General features: G+C 24.7%; 2 protein-coding genes across 2 annotated transcripts; both read left to right on the top strand.

Moving 5' to 3' along the window:
- The first annotated feature begins 951 nt into the window (after positions 1 to 951).
- On the top strand, positions 952 to 2,933 carry LOC145844431 (uncharacterized). Its single transcript, XM_082951829.1, has 2 exons — positions 952 to 1,109; positions 2,264 to 2,933. The coding sequence occupies exons 1-2, from the start codon at positions 989 to 991 to the stop codon at positions 2,659 to 2,661; spliced, it is 519 nt and encodes a 172-aa protein (XP_082807955.1). The 5' UTR covers positions 952 to 988; the 3' UTR covers positions 2,662 to 2,933.
- A 798-nt stretch (positions 2,934 to 3,731) lies between these two features.
- On the top strand, positions 3,732 to 20,364 carry LOC145844077 (uncharacterized). Its single transcript, XM_082951418.1, has 15 exons — positions 3,732 to 3,886; positions 4,416 to 4,550; positions 4,894 to 4,941; positions 5,311 to 5,492; positions 7,283 to 7,389; positions 9,066 to 9,171; positions 10,014 to 10,099; positions 10,407 to 10,488; positions 10,816 to 10,942; positions 11,337 to 11,505; positions 16,385 to 16,619; positions 17,058 to 17,289; positions 17,508 to 17,653; positions 18,823 to 19,054; positions 19,633 to 20,364. Exons 1-15 carry the CDS (start codon positions 3,766 to 3,768, stop codon positions 19,890 to 19,892), a joined length of 2,268 nt encoding a protein of 755 aa, XP_082807544.1. The 5' UTR covers positions 3,732 to 3,765; the 3' UTR covers positions 19,893 to 20,364.
- The last annotated feature ends 3,501 nt before the right edge of the window (positions 20,365 to 23,865 follow it).

Here is a 23,865-nt window from a genome sequence, read left to right as displayed (position 1 = left end):
ACTACACTGAAATTTTTAACAATACATTTTTAAAAACTTTTTAACTCTATAGTTTGTTTTAATGATACACTTCTTTTGAAAGGACAGATAAAATGTAGTTCTGAATATTAAACTTATTTCTGCAAACTTACTGTAGAGATTGTTATATAATATATGTTTTTTTGAAAACAACATTAAACTGATCTCCTCAGTAATTACGGCATTAATTAAAAGTTTGTTTTTAGTTTTATTTTAGATTCCACCAATAAATTTTTGTTGTGATTCACAAATATGTAATTAATCAACTTAAAACAGAAAATGGTTTTTAAATGGCCTTTAATAGTATGTGTACACATTTTTGTAACAAAGTGAGCAATAATTTTGACAAAAATAAGGTTCTTAGTTAAATGTATTTTTGTTGTGATATCTTTATCGGTTGAATTGTTTCATTGCTCAGATTGAAGTTACAATAACATACCAAGTAGCATAAAACTGTTCAAATTTTTTTACATGTAGTATTACATTTATTTTTCTACAAATTTTGATAGCTTTTTTAACTGTACCACATTTAACTAATTGAAAGAATTTTATAAACCACTCTGATTTTAAATTTAATTTACTGCAAGGTAATATTTTAGTATTGTTTAAACCTACATATATTTTTACCTAGTTTGCATTTTTGAAACATTAATAAGAATTTGAATTATTTAGAAAATAAAAGATATAAACCACAGTTTTTAACAAACACAGTTTTTTGAATATAATTATTTTGAAATTTAAATAAAGAACCAGTCAAAACTCTTGAAATTAAAAAAGTAAAGTTTGAATTTTATCAAATGTTAGCTTTTATCAAAACTTTAGTTTTGCTTTTGTACAATTCTTATTTACTATATACCAGATTACCTGGAATTAGTTATTTTATAAAATGATACTTGATTTTAATGTTGAAAAAAAGCATCAATTTAAGCTCCTGCTAAAAATTTATTAAAACATACATGATATACAAAGAATGTTCAGTTTTTTCAAGAAAAAAGAAGAACAAAATGTGGCAAAGAGTCCACCAGTTACCAGTCCCAAAACAATAAAACCCAAACTTCAGAAGAAGTTTGCGAATGGGGTTCATTACAACAGTCAGTTTCCAACAGCTTAGTAACTGCAATTAGTGTTTTTTGATTTATTTTTATGTATTTATGTTAGGTGATTAATCTTTAGAATAAACACTAGTTTAGGTAAGTTTATTTATACTTGATATTTAGTTTTTTAAATGGTTCTCTAATAAAAGTTAGCTAATTTTAATTAATTTATATTAGTACAAGTCTAATCATAAATATTTTGAGACTTTTTTATTTTTGATCATTAAAAAAAGCATAACTCTTTCTACAACTGAATACATTATAGAAAAATTAAGAGATCAAGTTAGTTATTTTATTGATATTTTATGTTCGACTCAAACTAAAACTAGTGTTTATGACACAAACAAAAATTTGAACTAAAAAAAACAAAATGTTAGATAAAAAAACTAGAAGATAGAGAAAACTTAAAGTAAATTATATGTTTAAAGTTTAAAGAAAAAACAAACAAACATGTAATTAGGTGCTCTTCTAAAGTTTGAAACTGTACTGTTTATTGTCAAGAGAGTAAATGCTGTTTCATACAAATTTCAATTAAAAGTATTAAATTTAATTTAAAATGTTAACTAGAAAAATGTTTTTTTTTACTTTACTATAGGTCATGATTTTTATAGTTTGTTTCATATAGCAGTTGTTAATATTACAAGGAACAAATTGTGATAAACTGAAATAAATAGTTTCTAAAACACATGAGGAAATATATTTTTAGTTGTTTTTAGAAATTTTGAGAAAATAAGTCTCCTATCTCCATATACTTGCAATGAAATATTTTTTAAATCTGACTGTATCTCAAAATATTGTTGAAATATTTTAATCTAAATAAATTATTGTATGTTATGTACACTTAAAATTTTGAAACATGGGTCAGTTTTAGTTTTTGTAAATTGGCCTTTTATGGACTAAAGAAAATATTTTTGACAGTTTACATTTACTATTTATTTACACTAGTGTTCTAAAGTTTAAATATAATCACAGCTATATAAATCAATCGTTTTAAACTGTAAACAATTTTTTTAAAGTAAATAGTTATACTTAATTAAAACTTGTTTTATTTTTAAGTTTGTTTTAGATGTAATTTATAACTTAACATAACTATATTTCAAACAGGTTTAAAAAACTAATTTTTTATCCTCAACTATTAATTCTTTTTGAAGTGCAAAATATGGATGAAGTGGAAGCAGAACAAGTAAAAGACCAAAACAAACTCAACACCCCATTTCCTAACAACAAAAACCAAAATTCTGAAGTCGGACTCTTTTTAAGCAATTACCCATCAAATCAACAAGAGAAATATGAGGATTTTGAAATGGCCAGCGCCAGCCAACGGCCCATCATTGTTGAGATACAGCAGCAACAGCAAGACCATACTTGCATACAGCATTTGGCCGAAGTGGAAAAGCTGACAGAGGGCCAGAAGTTCATAAGGCATCTGCTGAAAGAAATGTGCAAGGAAAAGAAAAGAGTGATGAAGGCTAATAGTACTGATCAAAACGGGTTGCTGTATTTGGACGAGCCGTTCAACTACAATATGTTACACCAAAATGATGAATAGATGATAAAAAGTAAAAGAATATTTTATTGTTTTTTGATAACTAGGAGTGTTATTTCTCTGCCAGAACTCAAGTTGAAATACAAACAAACAATAGCTAAAATTTAGAGGCAATTTTTAAATGCCTGATAATCAAATTTAAAATTTACTACACTGAAATTTTTAACAATACATTTTTTACTTTTTAATTCTATAGTTTGTTTTAATGATACACTTCTTTTGAAAGGACAGATAAAATGTAATTCTGAATAATAAACCTATTTTTGCAAGCTTACTGTACAAATTTTTATAAAATATATGTATTGTTGAAAACAGTATTATTAAACTGATCTCTTTAGTAAATATGGCATTAAATAAAAGTTTGTTTTTAGTTATATTTTAGATTCCATCAATAAATTTTTGTTGTGATTCACAAATATGTAATTAACTAAAAACAGAAAATGGTTTTTATATGGCCTTCAATAGTATGTGTACAAGTTTTGTAAAAAAGTGAGCAATAATTTTTACAAAAATAAGGTTCTTAGTTAAAATGTATTTTTGTTGTGGTATCTTTATCAGTTGAATTGTTTCATTGCTCAAATTGAAGTTACAATTACATACCAAGTAGCTGTTCAAATTTTTTTACATATAGTATTACAAATATTTTTTACTAATTTTGATAACTTTTATAACTGTACCACATTTTACTATTTAAACGAATTTTATAAACAACCCTGATTTCAAATTTATTTTACTACAAGGTAATATTTTAGTGTTGTTTAAACTTACATATATTTTTACTTAGTTTGCATTTTTGAACCATTAATAAGAATTTGAATTATTTAAGAAATATAAACCACAGTTTTTAACAAACACAGTTTTTTGAATGTAATTGATTATAAATTTTTAAGTAAAGAACCAGTCAACACTCTTGAAATTTAAAAAATAAAGTATGAAGATTATCAAATTTTATATTTTATCAAAACTTTAGTTTTGCTTTTATACAACTCTTATTTACTATATACCAGATTACCTGAAATTAGTTAGTTTAATTTTTTTAATGTTTAAAAACACATCAATTTCAGCTCCTCCTTTAAATTTTATTAAAACATACATGGTCTACAAAGAATGTTCAGTTTTTTCAAGAAAAAAGAAGAACAAAATGTGGCAAAGAGTCCACCAGTCACCAGTCCCAAAACAATAAAACCCGAGCTTCAAAAGAAGTTTGCGAATGGAGTCCATTACAACAGTTAGTTTCCAACTGTTTAATAACTGCAATTAGTATTTTTTAATTTATTATATTTATTTATGTTAGGTGATTAATCTTTAGAATAAACGCTAGTTGAATAATATTGTTTATACTTTGTAATTAATTTTATTAATGGTACTATTATAAAAGTTAATTTATCGTAATTAATTTATACTAGTACAAGTCTATTCATAAATCTTTTGAGACTTTTATTTATTTTAGAGCATTAAGAAAAGCATAACTCTTTCTACAACTGAAATAATAATACTTTATAGAAAAATTAAGAGATCAAGTTAATTATTTTGTTTATCTTTTATATTCGACTCAAACTAAAATTAGTGTTTGTGACACTTGTTTAAAAAAAAGTTGTATCAATAAATCTAAAGTAATAAGTAGATTAAAATTCTTAATCATACAATTATATGTTAAATTTAAATGAGAACAACAATAGAACTAGGTAGTTTTAGAACAAAACAAAAGTATAATTTAAAATGAAAATCTTGTTATCATTTATCTTATTTTATTTCAGTGAAAATAGTGATTCGGGGAAGCAGATCTTCAGGAAAGACAAGTTTGTTCACGAGGTTGCAGGGCGACAATTTCAATCAGGAGTACAATCCGACTCCTGAGATACAAACTACTTCCATTCACTGGAACTATAAAGGTAATTGACTATATAAGTTTAGGTTATTACAATTACTTTTATAAGTTATAACTACGATCCATCACAAGAGATACTGACTACTTTCATTCTTTAGAATAATAAATATTTTAGTTGTGTGTTAATAAATAAGACATTATAAAAACCTTATTGTTAAAAAAAGTAATTTTTCATAACTTTTAAAACTTCCAACAATTTTTTATGTATATATATTTTTAATAATAATGCTGTCATTATCCGAACATAACTGCTTTAGTATACAAAAACAGTTATAAGAATTTCTGCATTTCAGATTATTGTTTTTTTTTTACAATTAAGCAAATATAAATTTAATTTTTTTTTTCAGCTACGGATGACATTGTTAAAGTTGATGTTTGGGATGTTGTAGATAAAGGTTTTTATTTTTATTATTTATTATTGTTTTTCTTGATAATACTACTTATTTTTACTTGTTATTGTTATTATATTTAGGGTGTGGTAGATAAATGTTTTTATTATTATAATTTTATTTGTTACACTAAATGAAAAAATAGTAATTATACATTATAATACATACATTGATAATTTTGTTTATTATTTGGTTAAAAAATTTTGCTTCGATTTTCAATTAAACTAATAATACCTGTTTTACTTTAACTAAAAAAATAAGTTTCAAATTTGAGTTGCTGAGTTTTTATATAAACTCTTGTATTGTTTTTATAATGAACTAATTGTTCTTGGGATAGATAAACTTTATTTGTTTTTAAATAAACAACAAAAAAAGGTTACAAGAAAAAGGAATCCAGCGGGTTGAAGTTATCAAACGAGGAACCATCAGATGATATTGAGGAGCCGAAATTGGACGCAAGTTTTGTCAATGTGTACAAAGGCGCCCATGGTGTTATATTCATATTTGATATGACTAACAGGAACTCATATTCGTACGTGGAAGAACAACTTTCTAAAGTAAATATTTTATTAATTAATATAAGTTTATTTATGCATGGTGTTATATTCATATTTGATATGAATAACAGAAACTCATATTCGTACGTGGAAGAACAACTATCTAAAGTGAATTGTTTATTATTCAATATAAATTTATTTATGCATGTTGTTATATTCATATTTGATATGACAAATAGAAATTCGTATTCATATGTTGAAGAACAACTATCTAAAGTAAATTGTTTTTAACTATATAGGTTTTTTTGTTAGTTTATATGTGGTTTCATATTCATATTTGATATGACTAACAGAAATTCGTATTGGTATGTGAAAGAACAACTATGTAAAGTAAATTGTTTTTTTTTACTTATATAGTTTTTTTTGTTAATTTATATGTGGTTTAATATTTATACTTCATATGACAAATAGAAATTCAAATGTTGAAGAACAACATTAAACTAATAAAAAAATAATTTTTGTGCTTAATCTTTTTAAAAGTAAATTGATTAATTTAAAAAAAATGTTTAAAGAATTTTATAATCAGTAGAGTAAGTCCGGCCTGAGCTATAAGCAATATTATTAAAACAGTAAATGGGATAGTAACAAGTTATGTTTCATATTCATATCTGGAACAACAACTATCTAAATTAAATTGATGTTATTTGTCTTTATTATATTAATAGTTGTTTATACATGGTGTTATATTTGAAATAACTAGCCTATTTTTTTTCATGTAAAAGAATAACCTGTAAATTGATTTTATTATTAGTTTATATTTTTTATTCTTTATGTATACTTGCTTCCACATTTGTTATGAAACACAAAAAATCTAATTCCTTCGGTAAAGAACAACATTTTGAAGTTAATTAAGTTATGTTTCTAGTTTTATATTGCAAGTCTTTTAACTTTGTAATAAAAATTGAAGTCAGTCTTGCCTGGCCTTAGAATAAGCTACATTATTTAAATAATTAATAGAATAGTAAGTAGTTATAATCTTTGTTAAAAAAACTTTTTATTTAATTCTAAAACTTGAGTGTGAGTGTTATACTAACTTAAAAATGAAATGTAAAATTGTTCATTTTTTTGTATTTGTTTTCATTAATAAAATGTATACTTTTTTAAGTCATAGTAAAGTATTTTTTACTTATATTTTAACACTTGCATACAAAATACGTAGAAACAATGCGTTTCAATAGTTTGGGTGTAAAGTGCCTTATGAAATGCCCTTTGTTTATTTATTTTTACTCATAACAGGATTGCCTTGCCACAAAACCTGGAAAAACTCGGAGTTTGACAACTTAGACTAAGAAATCTTGAGTTTTAAACAATTTTTAAATTTAAGTAGTAAAGTTTCGATTTGACTAAAAAATCTATCATATTGATAAAAATTTTGTCATCATCAAAACATTTTTTTATTAAAAAACAAATTTAAATAAGCTTTAAGATATTTTTTCGATGTTTTTATATATTTAACGCAGTTTTTACGTTAAACTTAGTTTTGAACTAAAAATAGACCCAAAAACGTGTACTTTTAAAAACCTGGAGAAAATTTGTCAAAAACCAGTGGCAACCCTGTCATATACTGAGCTGTTGTCTACTATAAAAACTGAAACACTTTTGTTTGTTTATTTAGTATCACAGACACTTTCCCATATATACCTTGCTTGATATTATATTGAGGAGCAACTTTTATTTCTTTAATTAAATAAATTATTAAAAAAAATGGTGTATATGTTTTGTTTTATACTTTGCTAAAATATTTTGTGTTTCTGACGCGTTTAAAGTTAATTGATTTGTTTTAATTTCAGACACCATCCCATATACCTTGTTTGATATTGGCCAACAACAAAGACTCAAGTGAAAACAGAAAAGTTTACAGAGAAGAACTTACTTACTTAATTGAAGGGGTTAACAGGTAATAAGATAATTATTTTATAATATTTCTAAGATAAAAACTTTAGTTCTTAAAAACGTTTATAAAGAAAACTTACTTACGTAATTGAAGGAGTCAACAGGCAATAAAAATATTTATTTATTACATAATGTTCTAAAATATATGTATATTTTTAATTGTTTGAAAAGTTATGGAGAAGAACTTCCTTATTTAATGGATGGTGTTAATAAGTAGAAAAAAAAATTACATAATGTTCTGAATAAAATATTTTTTTATTTGTTAAAAAATTGTACTGAGAACAGCTTACTTATTTAATAAAATAGTTAACATGTAATAAAATTATATAGTTATCAATATAAATTACGTTGAATAGTTTTAACTTTTTTAATTAATAATAATAATAGGTAAAAAGAATTTGTTATCTGTTTACAAATTTAGTTTAAAAAAGTTGTAGTGTATTTAAACATTAATTTGTAATGTTTTTTATTTATGTAAATTGTGTAATATTTATATTTTTATAAAAAAAATTCGTCAAGTTATAGACTTAATATTGTTAATAAGTAAAAATTTCTATGATACAAAGTGATAAACAGAAATTAGTGTATAATCTAATAAAGTAAATCAAGTAAAATTAAAAAAATATAAATTAAATTTCCTTTTTTTGGGTTACAATAGAGAAATACCATTATTCTTATATATTTTTTTATAAATTAAATATGTATATATAGTTATATTATTTATTATATGTATAGTTATATTTTGTATATTTTTGGTACTTCTATTGTTTAAGTTTTTATTTTCTTAAACTTTGTGTAAAAGTAATTATTGTTACTTTTATTATAACTATAAAGTACGTATACTTTTTTTATATCAAGTCTCTTTCTTAATATAAGCATTAAACTAGATTTTTTTAGGTTTTCAATTAGGTTATTATTATTTTTTTGTTCTATTATGAAGTAGATTTTAAGATTACTACAAAATTTGCATATGCATACTTTTTTGATATTGATTTTATAAAATATTAATTATTTATGACTAATAGAAACTGGCTTATTTTACTTTTAGTACTATCTCTGTATAGTATATGGATAGTTTGAACATTCACATGAATAGTTGTTGTTTTAAGGTATTTGTTTTGCAATAATTAATTTTTTTAAGGAAACAAATTTAAATATACACACCATACTCAATTATTATATTATTATATTTATTTAGGCTATAACTTATACCATGTTAAAGTTAGAAAATGTAAATAAATATGTGATTTTTCAAAATTTTCTAAAAAATGCTTTTTATAAAGTTGAAAATCAACACTTTACCTAGATAAAAAGGACCAAAAAAACTATATAATTTTTTTTCAATGGAGAATGTTATTTGATTAAGAATGTTATATAATTGCTATGTGTAACAGCAATGTAGTTGTTATATTTAAGTTAAATAAAACTACAAAAAAATACTGTATCCCATTGTATTTTTTATTTGTAACAAGAACCAATTCAAAAGTAAAACTATTTAGTACTTTAATAAGTTCATGATAATAAATACCAAATATTTATCTTATCTATAAGATAAAAGCTTAGATAATTTAACAAAAGTAAAACCTATAAGAAATTTGCACATATTTGATAAGTTAGATTGCAATAATTTGTTAATTTATTTCATTTTTAATTTTTTTAATAATTTTCTTTTTATTTCAGACCACCAGGGACACCAGCCATATTAATTTTAGAAACTTCGATGAAAACTGGATATGGACTGAAATATATCCACAAATTTTTCAATCTACCATTTTTACTATTGCAGGTATTTGTAAATATGTTCACAAATTTTTCAGTTTACCATTTTTATTATTACAGGTAAATTTGAATATATTCATTAAATTTTATTATTACAGGTATATAAAATAAGTTTCTTAATTTTTAAATTTCCTATTTTTATTGTTAAAGGTATATTTAAATATATAATCACAAATTTTTCAATCTATTACTTTTGTTATAACTGGTATATTAAATCCAACTTACAAATTTTTATAATTTTTAGTTGTGTAATTGATTTTTTATTTATTTAAATTGAAAATAAATTAAACTCACATTATACTGTTTGTAAATTTTCGTATTTTGCTCAACCTATTCTTTGTATTATTACAGATAAACTTACTTGGTATAGGCCAGGGTTTCCCAAACTTTTTTCATAACGCCCTCTTTGAAAAGTTTAAAAAATGATTTCCCCTCCAATGATATTTCTCAAAAGTCTACTTAGAGCAAGTTATTTTCCTGTAATATCTAGTTTAAATTTCAACTACTCTTAAATACACCTAAAGTTTTTTTGCTCTTAACCATGAGCTCCAGAATATCTAGTATAAGTTTCAAATTATGGCCTTTTGCTAGTCACCAAGCTCATCAAGCCACATGACTAACTTTGGGAAACTCTGGTATAGAATTAAAAAAAAAACAGTTATATAGTTATTTGTCTTAACTAAAATAGATTGCTCAATTTACTAAATAAAAAAATTTAATTTGCACACCCCTATTTAATTTCAGTTATAGTTTATTATTTAAATATAATATATAAAAAGAAAGTTTAAAATTGCCAGTACAAAAAACCGTTTACATGAAAAGTTTTTATCTTATTTTTTATTTCAACAGAGAGAAAGTCTTATGATGCAATTGCAAACGAACCATTTAGACGTTGAAAGTTGTTTGGAAGAACTAATAATGGAAGGATCGGAAAAGTAGTTGAATTAACTAATTTTATATTTGAAAAACAGATTTAAATGTTTTAAACAGAATTTATTTCTTAGAAGAAATGTTTTATTACATTTAGTTTTATAAACAAACAATGAACAATATGTAAAGAACAAGCGATATATAAAAATAAAATTTTAAAATTAAATTACAATCGGATTTTCTTCTAATTTTGTTTAGTATTTCCTGTCTTTTATGGTAGGGAGTTAACTCTTGTCATTGAAATAAATATCGTTTAAATTAGTAATTTAAATTTCAGTATATCACTGACGTTATTTAAGTATTTATTTTTAGTTTCCAACACCAAACTATTTCTCCCGTTAAAGTAAACAAACAAGTAGAAGATAAAAAAGAAGCACAACAAGACGATAAGAAAGTTAGTACATAAGAATAAAATAAGAGTTATGCTAAATATATTTGTGTCAATTTAAATTAAAAGTATGTTGAACTAATTTTTTAAACACTAGTATAAAAAATGCTAAAGTAATATTTTTGTAGGAGACTGCAGAGTATAACACCAAATAACCGTTTTTACTTTTGTATTATCAAAAATAAAAATAAACTTTTTAAAGTTTGTTAAAAAAAATTAAATCTCAAAAATGTACATAAGCTCCTTTTTAAGTTATCACATTTTTTAATGTGAGTTCATTACATACTTATAACGTTAGCACAAAAATAAGTATTTAATTAAAGAAACCAACAGAATAAAGAAATAGAACAAGAAAAATCTGATTCAAGTATAAAACCTGAATCAAGTGAAACAAAACCTGAATCAAATGGTCAAGTTCAACCTGCTTCTAAGTTTGGTTTCATGTCGAGATTTTTCAAAGGTAAAGGTTTTATTTTGAATAATTAGGATGTAATTCCAATTGCAAGTTAAACAATAATATATGTTTAGTCTGATTTTAACCTTATAAATTAATTCAAGACTAGCAATGCGTGTATTTTCTACGTTAAAGGTAAGTGTATTTTACAAGTTTATAAATGTTTTAAGCATTTTATCATACTTAAGGTTTTTTATTATAACAAAATATTAGTTATTACTAAAATTGTTATTAGTATAATCAGTTTTGTTTTAAACATTAAGTAAAATGTATTAATAGTTTTTTTACTGAAAATAATAAAGGAGGTTTTTAGGTGTTTTTTTTAGGCCTTTTAAATAATATTAATTTAAGTGAATATAGTCAGTAGTTTGATTGAGATATATTTTTTAAAATTTGTTAGGAAAACAACAAGAACCAACAGAGGTAAAAGTAGAAGAAGAAAATAAAGAAGTGGAAAATAAAACACCAGAAAGTTTTGAAAATGTAGAAAATATAGACGATTTTGTGCCAGATAGTAGCACTGGTTTGGATAATAGTTTCTTTGATGAACCTTCAAGCAGCGATAATTTGTGAGTTTTTCAATATTCTTTTATAATATATTGCATTAGAGTTACTATTTTTTTAGATTATTATCTAAGACTTAACATGATTAGTTTTAAATACAAACATAGCTGAAATATGGATATTATTTTACTACGTTTAGATGCTTGAATGACTTTTAGTTACATAATTTTAAGTTAAAAGCAAATTTCTGATATTGTGGCCACCTATAGAATTAAAGATAAAGCTTTGTAAACTAAAACCTGAGTTTAATTACGTTTATAATTTTAAATGAAATTATGTTCATTAAATTTTTATCATATAGTTATATTATTTTATTAATGTAATAATTATAGTTATTTAGTTTTTAATCAAAACATTTAAAAAACAATAATTTAAAATGTATTATTATAAAAAAAAAACTGAAAAATAATTGAATGAAACAACGTGAATAAACAAGAAGTTATATTTTATTTAATATTTATATTGAAATTTTTTGAATTTTTTTTACAGACTTAATTGGGGTTTCACTTTTAATTATAATGATAAATAAAATATTGAAAGTTTTATTGCAGCAAAAATTTCAAGCACACTTTAAAAAAAATTATTAGGTGCTTATTTAAAAAATGTTTAAAAATAAAAAATTGTATATACCAGGGTGGCCATGAAACCTGGAATTTGACAATAAAGGCTAAAAAAACCTGGAAAACCTAGAGTTTGAGAAATTTTGAAAAAAAAACCTGGAATTTTTAATAATTTTTTCATGTTAAGTAGTAAAACTTAGACTTGACACGAAAATTCTATTATATAGATAAACATTTTTTGTTATCATCAAAGTAATTAAAAACACTTTTTCGTGGGTGTCCAGGGTTCGTGCGGGTCAGGCTAAATCAGTTTTTTATTTAAAAATTTGGGAATCTCGATTTTTCCCAGTTCAAATGCTTGAAAATTTTTGATTAAAAAGAATTGAGAAATCTTTTTAGAATCAAATTGAGATGTGAATTTATTTCTAAATAAAAATATAGTTATTAAAGACAAAATAAGTCAGTATTTGTAAAAATAAATGCTTATAATCTTTTGTTGAATCTTTAAAAAAATTTATAGAATTTTCATTATTTTGTTTTGAGTAGATTATATACGTCATAATTATGAAAGTTAAAAAAAAAATCAGTTTAAACCTTACTGCTTAGTTTAGGGGTGGGCAGCGTACGGACCGCTGGCCGGACCTGGCCCACAGACTGAAAATGACCGGCCCCCGACCGTTTTTCAAATTTTAGTGAGATCCGGCCCGCGAGCGAAGTGACAGGCCCGCAATTTTTATCATATTTTTACAAAATAAATCTGTAAGAACTTGACATTAAAACATGCTAAAAAACTTTTTTATAAATTAATGTGTACTTATAAGTACACCATTTTGTCCTAATATTTTGTGTTGTTGTAACTTAGTTGAAATTTCTTTTTGTCAAATTACCCCAAACAAAATGCTTTTTTAAGTACGATATTTTACATACGTAACTTTGTCAATTACAATGTCAATTCTATTTATAGACATTATTTAAACATCTGACATGTCTCAATCTACATCTTAAGTTGTCAGATATGAGAAAATTTTGTGAATTTGAAGGGTTAAAAAAAGTGATTAACTGTATCTATAAAATTAGACTTCGGTCGGATCCGAAACTTTTATTTAAATTAGAATCCGACCGGATCCGGATCTTTACTTAAAATTAGCATCCAGTCGGATTCGGATCTAAAAAGTCATTCTTCGGCTGGATCTGGTAAATCACTAATTCGAAACGCTCCGGCCTGCAAAAGACTAAATTTTTCCGGATCCGGCCCTTTGATTTAAAAACGTTGCCCACCCCTAGTTTAGTTCAATAACTTTGCTGTTTGTTTGAATTTGTTTACGTCAGCTATGTTTTTAAGAGCTTAGTCGGTTGAACTGTTTTAACTTATAATTTAAAGTCTTTATAACAAATACTTTTTAGAATAAAACTCTTAGCACTTTATTCATATATTTCACTGTTTGTTTAAAGTTATTAGAGATATTCACAACACTAAAACTTAGCTTTAAGATATAAGTACTAAATTTTTTTGGGAGTACAAATTTTAGGTACAATTCATTTTTCTTTACACGAATAAAATATTAAAGGTTTTTTAACTTAAAATTAAGCTTTTTAAATCTGATACGACATCAGCAATCAGTGTATCTATTTAGAGTTTAGGATTTATAATTATGCATAAATTTTAAGTATTTGTCAAAATACTATAATTATTTTTTATTTATTTATTTTAATACTTGTGTAAGCGTTATATTTTAAATGTTAAAAAAACACGACAATGCAGGTCGTTTTATTACAAAACTTCTCGTTATAATGTTTTTACTTAGTCAGGGTTCGTGCGCGTCAGGCTAAGTCAGGCTAAATCAGGCTAAATCAGTTTTTTTGAAAAAAGTTGAAAAACGTCAGGCTAAATCAGTTTTTATGTTTAAAAATTTGAGAATCTCAGTTTTTGTCAGTTCAAATGCATGAAATTTTTTAAATTAAGATCAAATTGAGATGTGAATTTATTTCTAAATAAAGATTTAGTTATTAAAGACAAAATCAGTCAGTATTTGTAAAAATAAGTGCTTTAAACCTTTTGTTGAATCTCTAAAATTATTTTAAGAATCTTCATTATTTTGTTTTTAGTAGATTATATACGTCATAATTATAAAAAATCATAAGAAGTACAGTTTAAACATTACAGTTTAGTTCAACAACTTAGCTGTTTGTCTGAATTTGTTTACATGAGCTTTGTTTTTCAGAGCTTAGTTGGTTAAACTGTTTTAATTTTTAATATAAAGGCTTTATACCAAATACTTTTTAGATTATACTCTTAGCAGTTTGTTAATATATTTTATTTTCTGTTAATTCAAAGTTATTAGAGATATATTCACAAGACTAAAACTTAGCTTAAAGATATAAGTTTCATAATTAGTAGAATCATATTTTGCAAGTTAATGAGTTGATAGTAATTTTTATTTTACTCTTTTTAAATGTTTCAGTTTATTATAACGCTTAGATAATTTTACGTATATTTTTCGTTCAAAGACATTTATTTTATATAACAGTTTTAAATATAAAATTATTTTTAATATAAATGTTTTTTTATTCATTCGTTAATAAAGATTTTTTTGAATAGTTTATGTAGTAACATAAAAAGCTTAAACTGTTTTTTTAGTTTGAGTAGTTATTTTAAAAAATATGTTGTTAATGAAAAGATAAGTTTTAGAGTCCAGATCATGTGTTTAATACTTATCTTTATGTATTCGTTTTAAAGGATTCTTTGAAATAACTTATGTAATATCATGATTAGTTTAACTAGTTATTTTAAAAATTAAGATGCTTAAATGATAACATAAAGTTTTTGAGAGATTTGTTTAGTTACATTTTGTTTTTCTTTTACAGACTTATTCACATTTCTGTTTTAATAAAAGCTTCTGGTCCAGTCATGTAACTTATAATTGACGAATTCAAGTACTAATTGACACTAACCCTGTATATGGGTGATAAGCGGTGGATGTAACTAAGCCCCAAAATTTAATAAAGGTATGAATTCATTGAAGCAGAAATTATAATGACCAGTTTAAAAATATTCAAGTTGCTGGGTAAGCGATTGATAGATGTTGAAATAATTTATTTAAATTTTAATTTTCTTCAAAAATAGTGTTTGTGAATACTTTTATTGCGTTAATTTGCTAATTAAGACCCTCCGATACCCAAAATGCCTTCTGAAGGTGATTTTTTCTACTTTGAAAAAATGTCAGGCTAAATAGGTCTCTGTCAGGCTAAATGAAAAGGAATTTCGCGCACGAACCCTGCTTAGTGCTTAATTAAATTGAACAATTGTGTTTAGTAATATATTAAGCTTTTACACTAGTAATAGGTTATATATAACACTTATTTTAAAACTTATCACTGAATTTGTTATGTTAAGGGCATGGAAGTCAATCACCTTTTTCACAATTTAGTCATATTTTTATTGATTTGTAACTAAGCTATGAGTTGCTTTTTGCAGATTTTTAAAGCTAAAAACATTTTTGAGATAAAGCTGGTTGAAGTCAGAGACTACAATAGTACTAATCAAGACCTTCCATTACCTAAAATGGCTTATAAAGGGGATTTTCCTTACTTAAAAAAAATTTCAGGCTAAATTGGTCTCAGTCAGACTAAATGAAAAAAATTTCGCGCACGAACCCTGAGTATCGTTTCAATGTTGTTATACTACTTTACATAGTTTTTAATCTTAAACTTAACTTTAAACTAAAAATAGACCCAAAAAGGTGTTCTTTCAAATACCTGGAAGAAATTCAGCAAACCTGGAAGAAATTTCTCAAAAATCAGTGGCAACCCTGTTATATGTATGTAATTAAAAAAAAATTCTAAGAGAAATCTTCATATAACTCTATAAAAGATATTATTATTAAACAATGGATAAAAATTAAAGAAAAAAAAAAAACATATTGGTTTGTTACTTTTATTGTGGTATACTCACAATTCAGACCTATTTTTTTCATTATTTATTTAAATATTTTTTTATCAATAATTTTTTTTACTTTCACTGTTACCCCTGACCCTAACCTCGGTCGGTATTAATATTTTTTTGTTAATTTTTGTTATTTTTGTTCTCGAATTTGATCGGTTTGGAATTGTACGGTTCCCATTCATTTTATAAAAAAATTTATGATAAAAAATATAAAATTTAGAACACTTAACACGATAAAAGTAGTATAGTAATACAAAAGTATATATATATGAATCATAGCAAGAAACCTTCAAACAAACGGCCTAACTGAATCCTATTTGATAATAAACTTTTTTAAATAAGTTAAGTGAATATTTATTTTTTCAAACAATATTTTTTCAGGAAATCGGAAAATCCCCTAGACGAGGAATCTTCATCTGATTCGGACGACGAAGGGGGAAATCCCATGGTGGTGGGTTACGATGACGACGTGTCGTCCATCGGCGATGTGACGTCAGACTCGAGCGACGACGGCGTTTATGACGTCACTGAGAACAAGATAGTGACGTCACAAAGCGAAGTTGTGAGAGATGTTAAAGTTGAAAATAGTGTGGAGGACGATATAGAAGAAGAAAAAGTAATATTTGTTTTTAATTAAACTTAGTTTTAAGATTGCAGTTAAAGTAAATAAGAAAGTTAAAGTCATTATGAAGTTAAATAAACATGGTGGCCATTAAACCTGAAATCCTGGAAAAACCTGGAATTTGAAAATTTCGGCTAATAAAACCTGTATTTTAAATAGATTTCACATGTTAGTCAGTAAAATTTAGATTTGACACAAACAATTTATCATAAACATTTTTTTTTTGTTATCATCAAAAATTTTTTAATTAAAAAAGACATTTAAAGTAGCTTTCAGAATCTTTTTGAAGTTAAAACACAGTTTTTTGTATAATGAAAACGTGGAAGAAATTCAGAAAACCTCGAAGAAATTTCTCAAAAACTAGTGGCCACCCTGTATAAAGTTAATTTAAATGCAAACTGCATCAGATAAATTTATAATTTTTTTATAAAGCTTTCCGTGGAAGACAAGTTACCAGAACAGGTGCAAGTGGTTACTGAAGAAGTTGAAATAATTGCTCCGGAAACTGATGAAGTTGTTGCCACGGAAATCAAACATGATGACGTCACGGCAACCAATTATGACGTGTCATCTGATGAATCTGAAGACGATGGAAACCCTATGGTTACTGGGTTTTCTGAAAATATTTCAGATGTTGAAGTTTATCAGGATTCTGATAGCGAAGGTTAGCTTTAACAATAAATAATTTGAAATTAATTATAATAAATTAACTGACGATTTGCAAGATGTTGTTCAACAATCTTTAACCTGATTATTTAATGTTTGCTAACAGCTAGTAAACTAAAAAAGTCTTACAAATAAGTTAATCAGCTTATAAAACTAAATTTTAAGTATAATACTTTCTGTTTGCATTTAAAAATTATTATCAAAATAAAATTTCAGATGAAGCTAACTTATCTAAAGAATCAAATGTTGATCAAGAAAAAACGGTAGAAGTTGATGAAAACATTACAAATGTTGAAAAAATTGAGATTCCAGTAAATGCTGTAGAAAATGATAAACCGCAAGTTATTGAAGAAAAGAATGAGGTAAATATTTTTGTAGCAAAATATTTATTTGAAATATTTCAGCTGAGTATAAGTTATTACAAAGTGTTCAAAGTATATCGTTAATTATTAATGAAATTTATATCCATATTTTATTGCATTAAAAAAAGTTCTATGGATAAATAAAACCATGATAAACTTTAAAAACAAATGTGTAGCGATTATCAAACGACCACAAAACATTGCTACTTGTAAACTTTCCAAAGTACTTTTAAATAATATACTTTTTTGGGTTTAAACAGAGGTCAAGTGGAAATTGACTTTTTTAGTGACTAGAAAATTAAAATAATCAAAGTAGAATATTCGATAAAATTTGTATTAATTATGTTAAGTATTCAAAATTTAAAGTCAATCGTTTGCTAATAGAGATCCTAGCGAAGCAAGTTCACTGGAAAATATAATAAAAGTACACAGTATTAGTTTTATAAAGAAAGAGTACTGTGATAAATTGTTACTAAAAATCATATATGTGTCTAGAGCTGGGTTTGTCATTTTCAAAAACTAAATCATTTATAACCTGCTTTTCCACAGTTATCTTGTGCTGTTATTAGTTTAAAAGTTAATTAAAATTATGTGTTCATTTTATTAAATGCTTGCAAGTACTATTAAAAAAATCAAGAAATGTTTATATACCGCCATGTTTTTCTTTGGAATTACATAATGTACATAGAAAAGTAATAGAAACAATACAATTTTTTTTTCTTTATGCTTAGTAAATTTCAAAATTATTTAAATAACATAAAATAACGTTTTGATATTAGTTTCAAAACCAAAATAAAAGTTCCGAAGACAGAGTTTCCTTAAATTTGATTTTAGCTACCCTTTTATATGTATTAAATTTTACCTAAATATACTCTGATATGCTTGAATTTTGGAATATGCAACATTTTTGTTTATATTCTTTACGCATGAATAAGTTTTAAAAACAGTATAATTAACTAACATTGTTATGTGCAGTTTCATATTTTATTTTTGCTTGAAAAGGTCGCAAAAAAATTAAAGTAGTTTACTTGTGGAATTTAGAGCTAAATGACCTTAATAAATCAAACAAGCCTTAATCAAAGATAGTAAGACGAAAAAAGTATTAGAACATTTTTAAAACATCGCTGGTTTAAACTAGTATATTAATAGCTAACTATATATTTTTTCAGAATTCTTCTGTACAAGAGCAACATGATAGTGAGGAAAAAATGGAAGAGTTGGAAATAAAAACTGAAAATCTTCAAATAGAAACTGAAAACTTGCGAGTTGAAGCAGGAAATTTGGAAGTTGAAACAGGAAATGTAAAAAGTGAAAACACAATTCAGAGCGAAATAACATTTTCAGCCTCTGATTTCAGCTTTCTGGACAAAGCTGGAGCCGTAGAAGAACCTAAAATTTCAGGTAGTTTTGTTGAAAGTTTCGGGGATAAACCTTTTTTTGTTTGTTCATGTACAGTACATGTATTTATTTATCGTCGTGAGTCTATCAGACCAAAAGCTGGACTTTCGTGTGCCGTAAGGAAAAGTTCGAGTCAACATAAAAGTTTTATCATGCCGCTTCGATCACCAGACCACAAACTTTCAAAATTTACTGATATCAGAACTACCGAAAGTTTGTGGTATTATAATCAAAGTGGTATGGTCAAACCTTTATGTAGACTTGTATTTATTTCAAACTTATTTTTTTCATATGTTGAAAAAAAATTAATATACTATTTGCTATACATTTAAAATAAAGAATACAATAAAACTACTAGTTATATAAATAAATAAATTTTTAACAGAGTGTGCACAAGTTTTAATTTAGTGTTAATCATTTAAAAAACATATTATAATTTTTGTGTTTCACTGCATTTACTCGTTTTTAATATATTTTTAATTGTTAAGCGTTGTTTCAACTACTGTTTAGAAAAACTTTCAATGACTAAAAACTGGTAAAGATACGAAATCTTCTTAATTAATTTTGATACATCATTTTAGGTGCCGAGCAAGAAGCAGAGAAAGTCAAAACGAAAAAGAAGAAACCGAAAAAGTCTTCCAAAGCAGAAAAAGAAGGTAAGAGCGAAGGAAAAACTAAAAGGAAGAAGAAGAAAAAGAAAACAGAAAATAGCGATGAAACTTCTTCGGTCAGAACGAAAAAGAAGAAAGAAAAATCTAAAAAAAGTGAAACTAAAAAACCTGAAGAAAACGAAGGTTTTTGTGGAGGTAATGAACTAGAAGACTTTCTAGCTAGTGACTGACGATAAAAATATTAAGTAGTTATTAGAGTTGTTTTAAATGGATAATAGAAATTGCTTTACTGGTTAGCGGTTGAAAGAAATTATTACAAATTTTTTATAAATGATTATTCATGCGAACTAACTTGACTTTTTACTTTTAATTTTTATAAGTTTAAAGTTATTGTTTTATTCTTAATCAAAATTTTTTACCTTGAACTTTTTGTATGGTTTTTAATGAATCAATCAATTTTAATATAAAGTTCTTAAAAAGTTACTGGTTTCTATTTTAAGTTTAAATCTGTAGTATAAAATATCATGAATTTATAATATCCAGTTTATATTTATATGATTCTCAAAATTTTGTTATGTTAAATATTTAAAACTTTAACGAAAGAGTGTTATCTTATTCCATTAACTATATAATTTATATAAAAAACAAATTTTTCTTTTTCCTTCAAAATATTTAATCAGTGATTAATATTTTTAGTTAATCTACTCCTCTTTTTTTTTTTTTGGTTTTTAAAACTTCTCACCAAAAATTTGTTTAAATTATTCTCAGAAAATACGTAAACTAAGCTTACTTTTCAAGTTCAGCTTTTTTATAATGTTTAGTACAAAACTTGATTAAACATGGTGATTTTTAATTTTTATGTTATTTGCACTTATCAAAATAAAACACAATTTTTTTAAGTTAACTGTCTTCCTTCAAATGTTTAGTTCAAATTATTTTCTCATGAAAACCTAAATATTTAAAGAGGTGTTAATTTAAAAGTTGTTTTAATTTTTAACATTTGCATTTTATTTTTTGTTTTATGCACTACTTTTTAAATTTATTCTAATAATTGACACTTTTTTTTGAACAAATGTGTTTTTATTCGTAACTTTTTAACATTCTTGGACAAAAGTTGAATTCACTTTGCGAGCTTTATACAAAACACTATTATAATGTTTTATTTTAATCTAGTTAATTCTTTGTAAAAGTAGCTCAGTATTTTTTTCATAATTGTCTGTTTGTTTGTAGTTTTTAAAAACAACCAGGATTTTTGCATATAATTTTTTTAATAATTTTACGAATTGGTTATAACTTTAAACAAACTAAGTTCAATATATTTAATAAAAGTTTATGCACACTAATTAAATTTTTTATTTAAATACTTTTGATATTATTCAAAATTAAGTCTACTAAAGTTATTAATGTTAAGTAAACAGTAATATAGTAAGTATATATTTTAACTAGTTGTGCACAAAAAAAAAAAAAAACAAACATTTTGAATGTGCGCAATAGAGTTTAAAGTTGAAAATTAAACCGTTTGCCTACAAATATTTTTACTTCACCCAGAATTGTTGATTAATAGAAATAATATCATTAATAACTATAATCAAATTCTTCTTGCCTACAAAGGTTAGGTTTTCTATATAAAATACATATAACTTCCATTTTAACTAAGTTAAACACGTTACAACAACTTTTATTTATCTTACATCTCTCTAAATTGATTTTTTAGCACAACTCTGATTGTTTACTAAGTGTTCCGCAATAGCTGATTTTTTTATTGTTTTCATAAGTTTATTAAAATTCTCTTCTTTTTCAGCGAAATTCAAAAACTTATCAATGCAAGCATGTATGTTCTTTGACCTTTTTCTTCAGCTGTATAGTAGTAAGACCAAGTAGCTATTGTCGCAATAGCATTTGTATTGGTATACAACTATGCTTTTATTATATGTGGGTATTTGGTCTTTGCCTTCAGGTGCCAACATAGCAGTTGAGGTAAAAACTACTCTGGAAATTGCGGGTGAAAAAGAAGTATTTATTAGTTGCTTAATTTTTATACAGAAACTTAATTTATGTGTGGAATTTTCAAGGTGATTAAACACTTATCTGGTCCAATATCCTTATATATTATTAAACCATCAAGGTGAGATTTAATAGTTCTACTTATTAACTCAGGAGGATATCCATTCCTATATAACAAGGTCTTAATGTAAGTATTTTCTTCTTCAAAGAATTCAGGTGAACAGATTAAGTATGCACGATGACACAGTGTCTGGATTAGATTGACTTTCCGTTTCAGACCACAATGCTAAAATTCAGATAGTTTCCTGTAAACGTTTCTTTTTTAAATAGTAGTCACAAGTTTAGTATTTTGTTATTTCACTATTACATCAAATTAAAATAACTAATCATTCTTTTCTTCTGTTAATTATAAACTTTATAGAATGATGCTGTTCATTTGTTAAAATATAGAAGTTATCCAGTTCGTATTCGTTGTTGGCTATAACAATAATACGCATACCTTAAGTGATGAATTCTATCTTAAACCTTAGAAACCTTGTTAATTAATATTTGATGGGCTTCTTACAGTAAAAAATATGATATAAGATATGAAATACAAATAGTTTCTTAAAAATAGGGCTTAAAGGAGATTCCATAGCGAGACCATTATGTTGTCTATTCATGACATTAATTAGATATTTATGAGAATAGAAGAGTAAAAAATGTTAAATTAAAAAAAAAAACAATTAAACATGGGTATACGAATATAAAAAGATAATTAACTAGAAATTAATTAATTATCGATCTATTTTTTAACAGAAAAACATCATTTTGTCAACTTTAACAAACAAAATGAATATTTAGAATTAATCCATTAAAATGCTTGTTTAAACACTTTATAGTACTTTGATTGTACAGTATATATAAGCACAATTGTACTAAAACTACTCATAAAGACAATATTTATAAAACTAAATTTAATATGAAGCACAAGAAACTGACAGAATCCTAGAGTATGTATTGTTTATTTTAATTTAAATAAGCTGTTAGTAAACTTAAAGTTGTTTAGTTAAAAATAGTCTAAGCAACATAACCTGTTGTATAACAAACTTGTGTTTTTTATCAATATAAGTTTTGTTAAAAGTAAAAACAAGGACTATAAAAACTTGTTATGAAACGAAACATAATATTGTTATTTTTAGTTGATTTTAATCTAAGAAAAAACTCTTGATTAAATCATCAAACTAATTTTATAGCTTATCGTTAATTATTGTAAAATTTCATATTATTTTCATATGTAACATTCTAACAAGCTCTTAATTTTGATAAAAGTCTATAATGAACATATAAATGCAAACTAACAATGATTAAAACAAATGCTTTTATATACTTATAAAAAATGAAGTGAATATTATAAAACTATTGATTTATATATATTTTTTTAACTTAAAACGTTTTGTTTGATGCATTTATGAAAAACTACAAAGTAGTTTAATTTTTTTTTGTAAAAGATAAAATTATGTTCAAGATCTAACCGACATAAACTTTTAAAGCTAGATAAAATTATTAGTTATTCTAAAAATAAAATACATTAAAAATGCGCTGTAAAGAGTATAATGACGTCATGAGTAGAAAAACAAAGAAAAGAAACAAAATTTAAGTATAAAGCTATGCCATTATATACAGTAACGTATCTGGTCTTATATTTAGAATTTATCAGCTTGTACAAACAGGCTTACGTCTCAATAAATGTCATACAAAATTAAAGCCTAAAAACCTGTCTTGTACAACTTAAAAAGTTACATCTATTTAAAGTTTTTAATTTTTTTTCTGTACACTAATATATAATGGATTTATAAGTATCCAGTTTATATTTGTAACATTCTCAAACTTTTGAGCTATTAAGTATTAAAAACACTAAGAAATGATGTTACTTAATTTAATTAAAGTATAACTTAAAATAGTAACTTATAAAAGGAGATAAACAACACTTATAGCAAACATTTGAATACTTGAATGATAGGTTACAACCTCTTTAAAGAAAGCAAAAATGTGATAAGCTGAAATATTTTTACTTTTTACGTTTACTTTTATCAGTATTTTGTGTATAAACAAAAAACATCGGCGAAAGTCAGCAGTGTCGAAGCCTGGACTTTCGTTTGCCGTGAGACAAGCTCAAGTTTAACAATAGGGTTGATCACGCCAATTCGATCATCAGAC

The sequence above is a fragment of the Thalia democratica genome, chromosome 9 (genome assembly GCF_965202585.1).
Source record: "Thalia democratica chromosome 9, ktThaDemo2.hap1.1, whole genome shotgun sequence".
NCBI classification, from domain to species: domain Eukaryota; kingdom Metazoa; phylum Chordata; class Thaliacea; order Salpida; family Salpidae; genus Thalia; species Thalia democratica.
The sequence above is the reverse complement of the archived record's forward strand: the minus strand, read 5'-3'. Positions and strand labels throughout refer to the sequence as shown.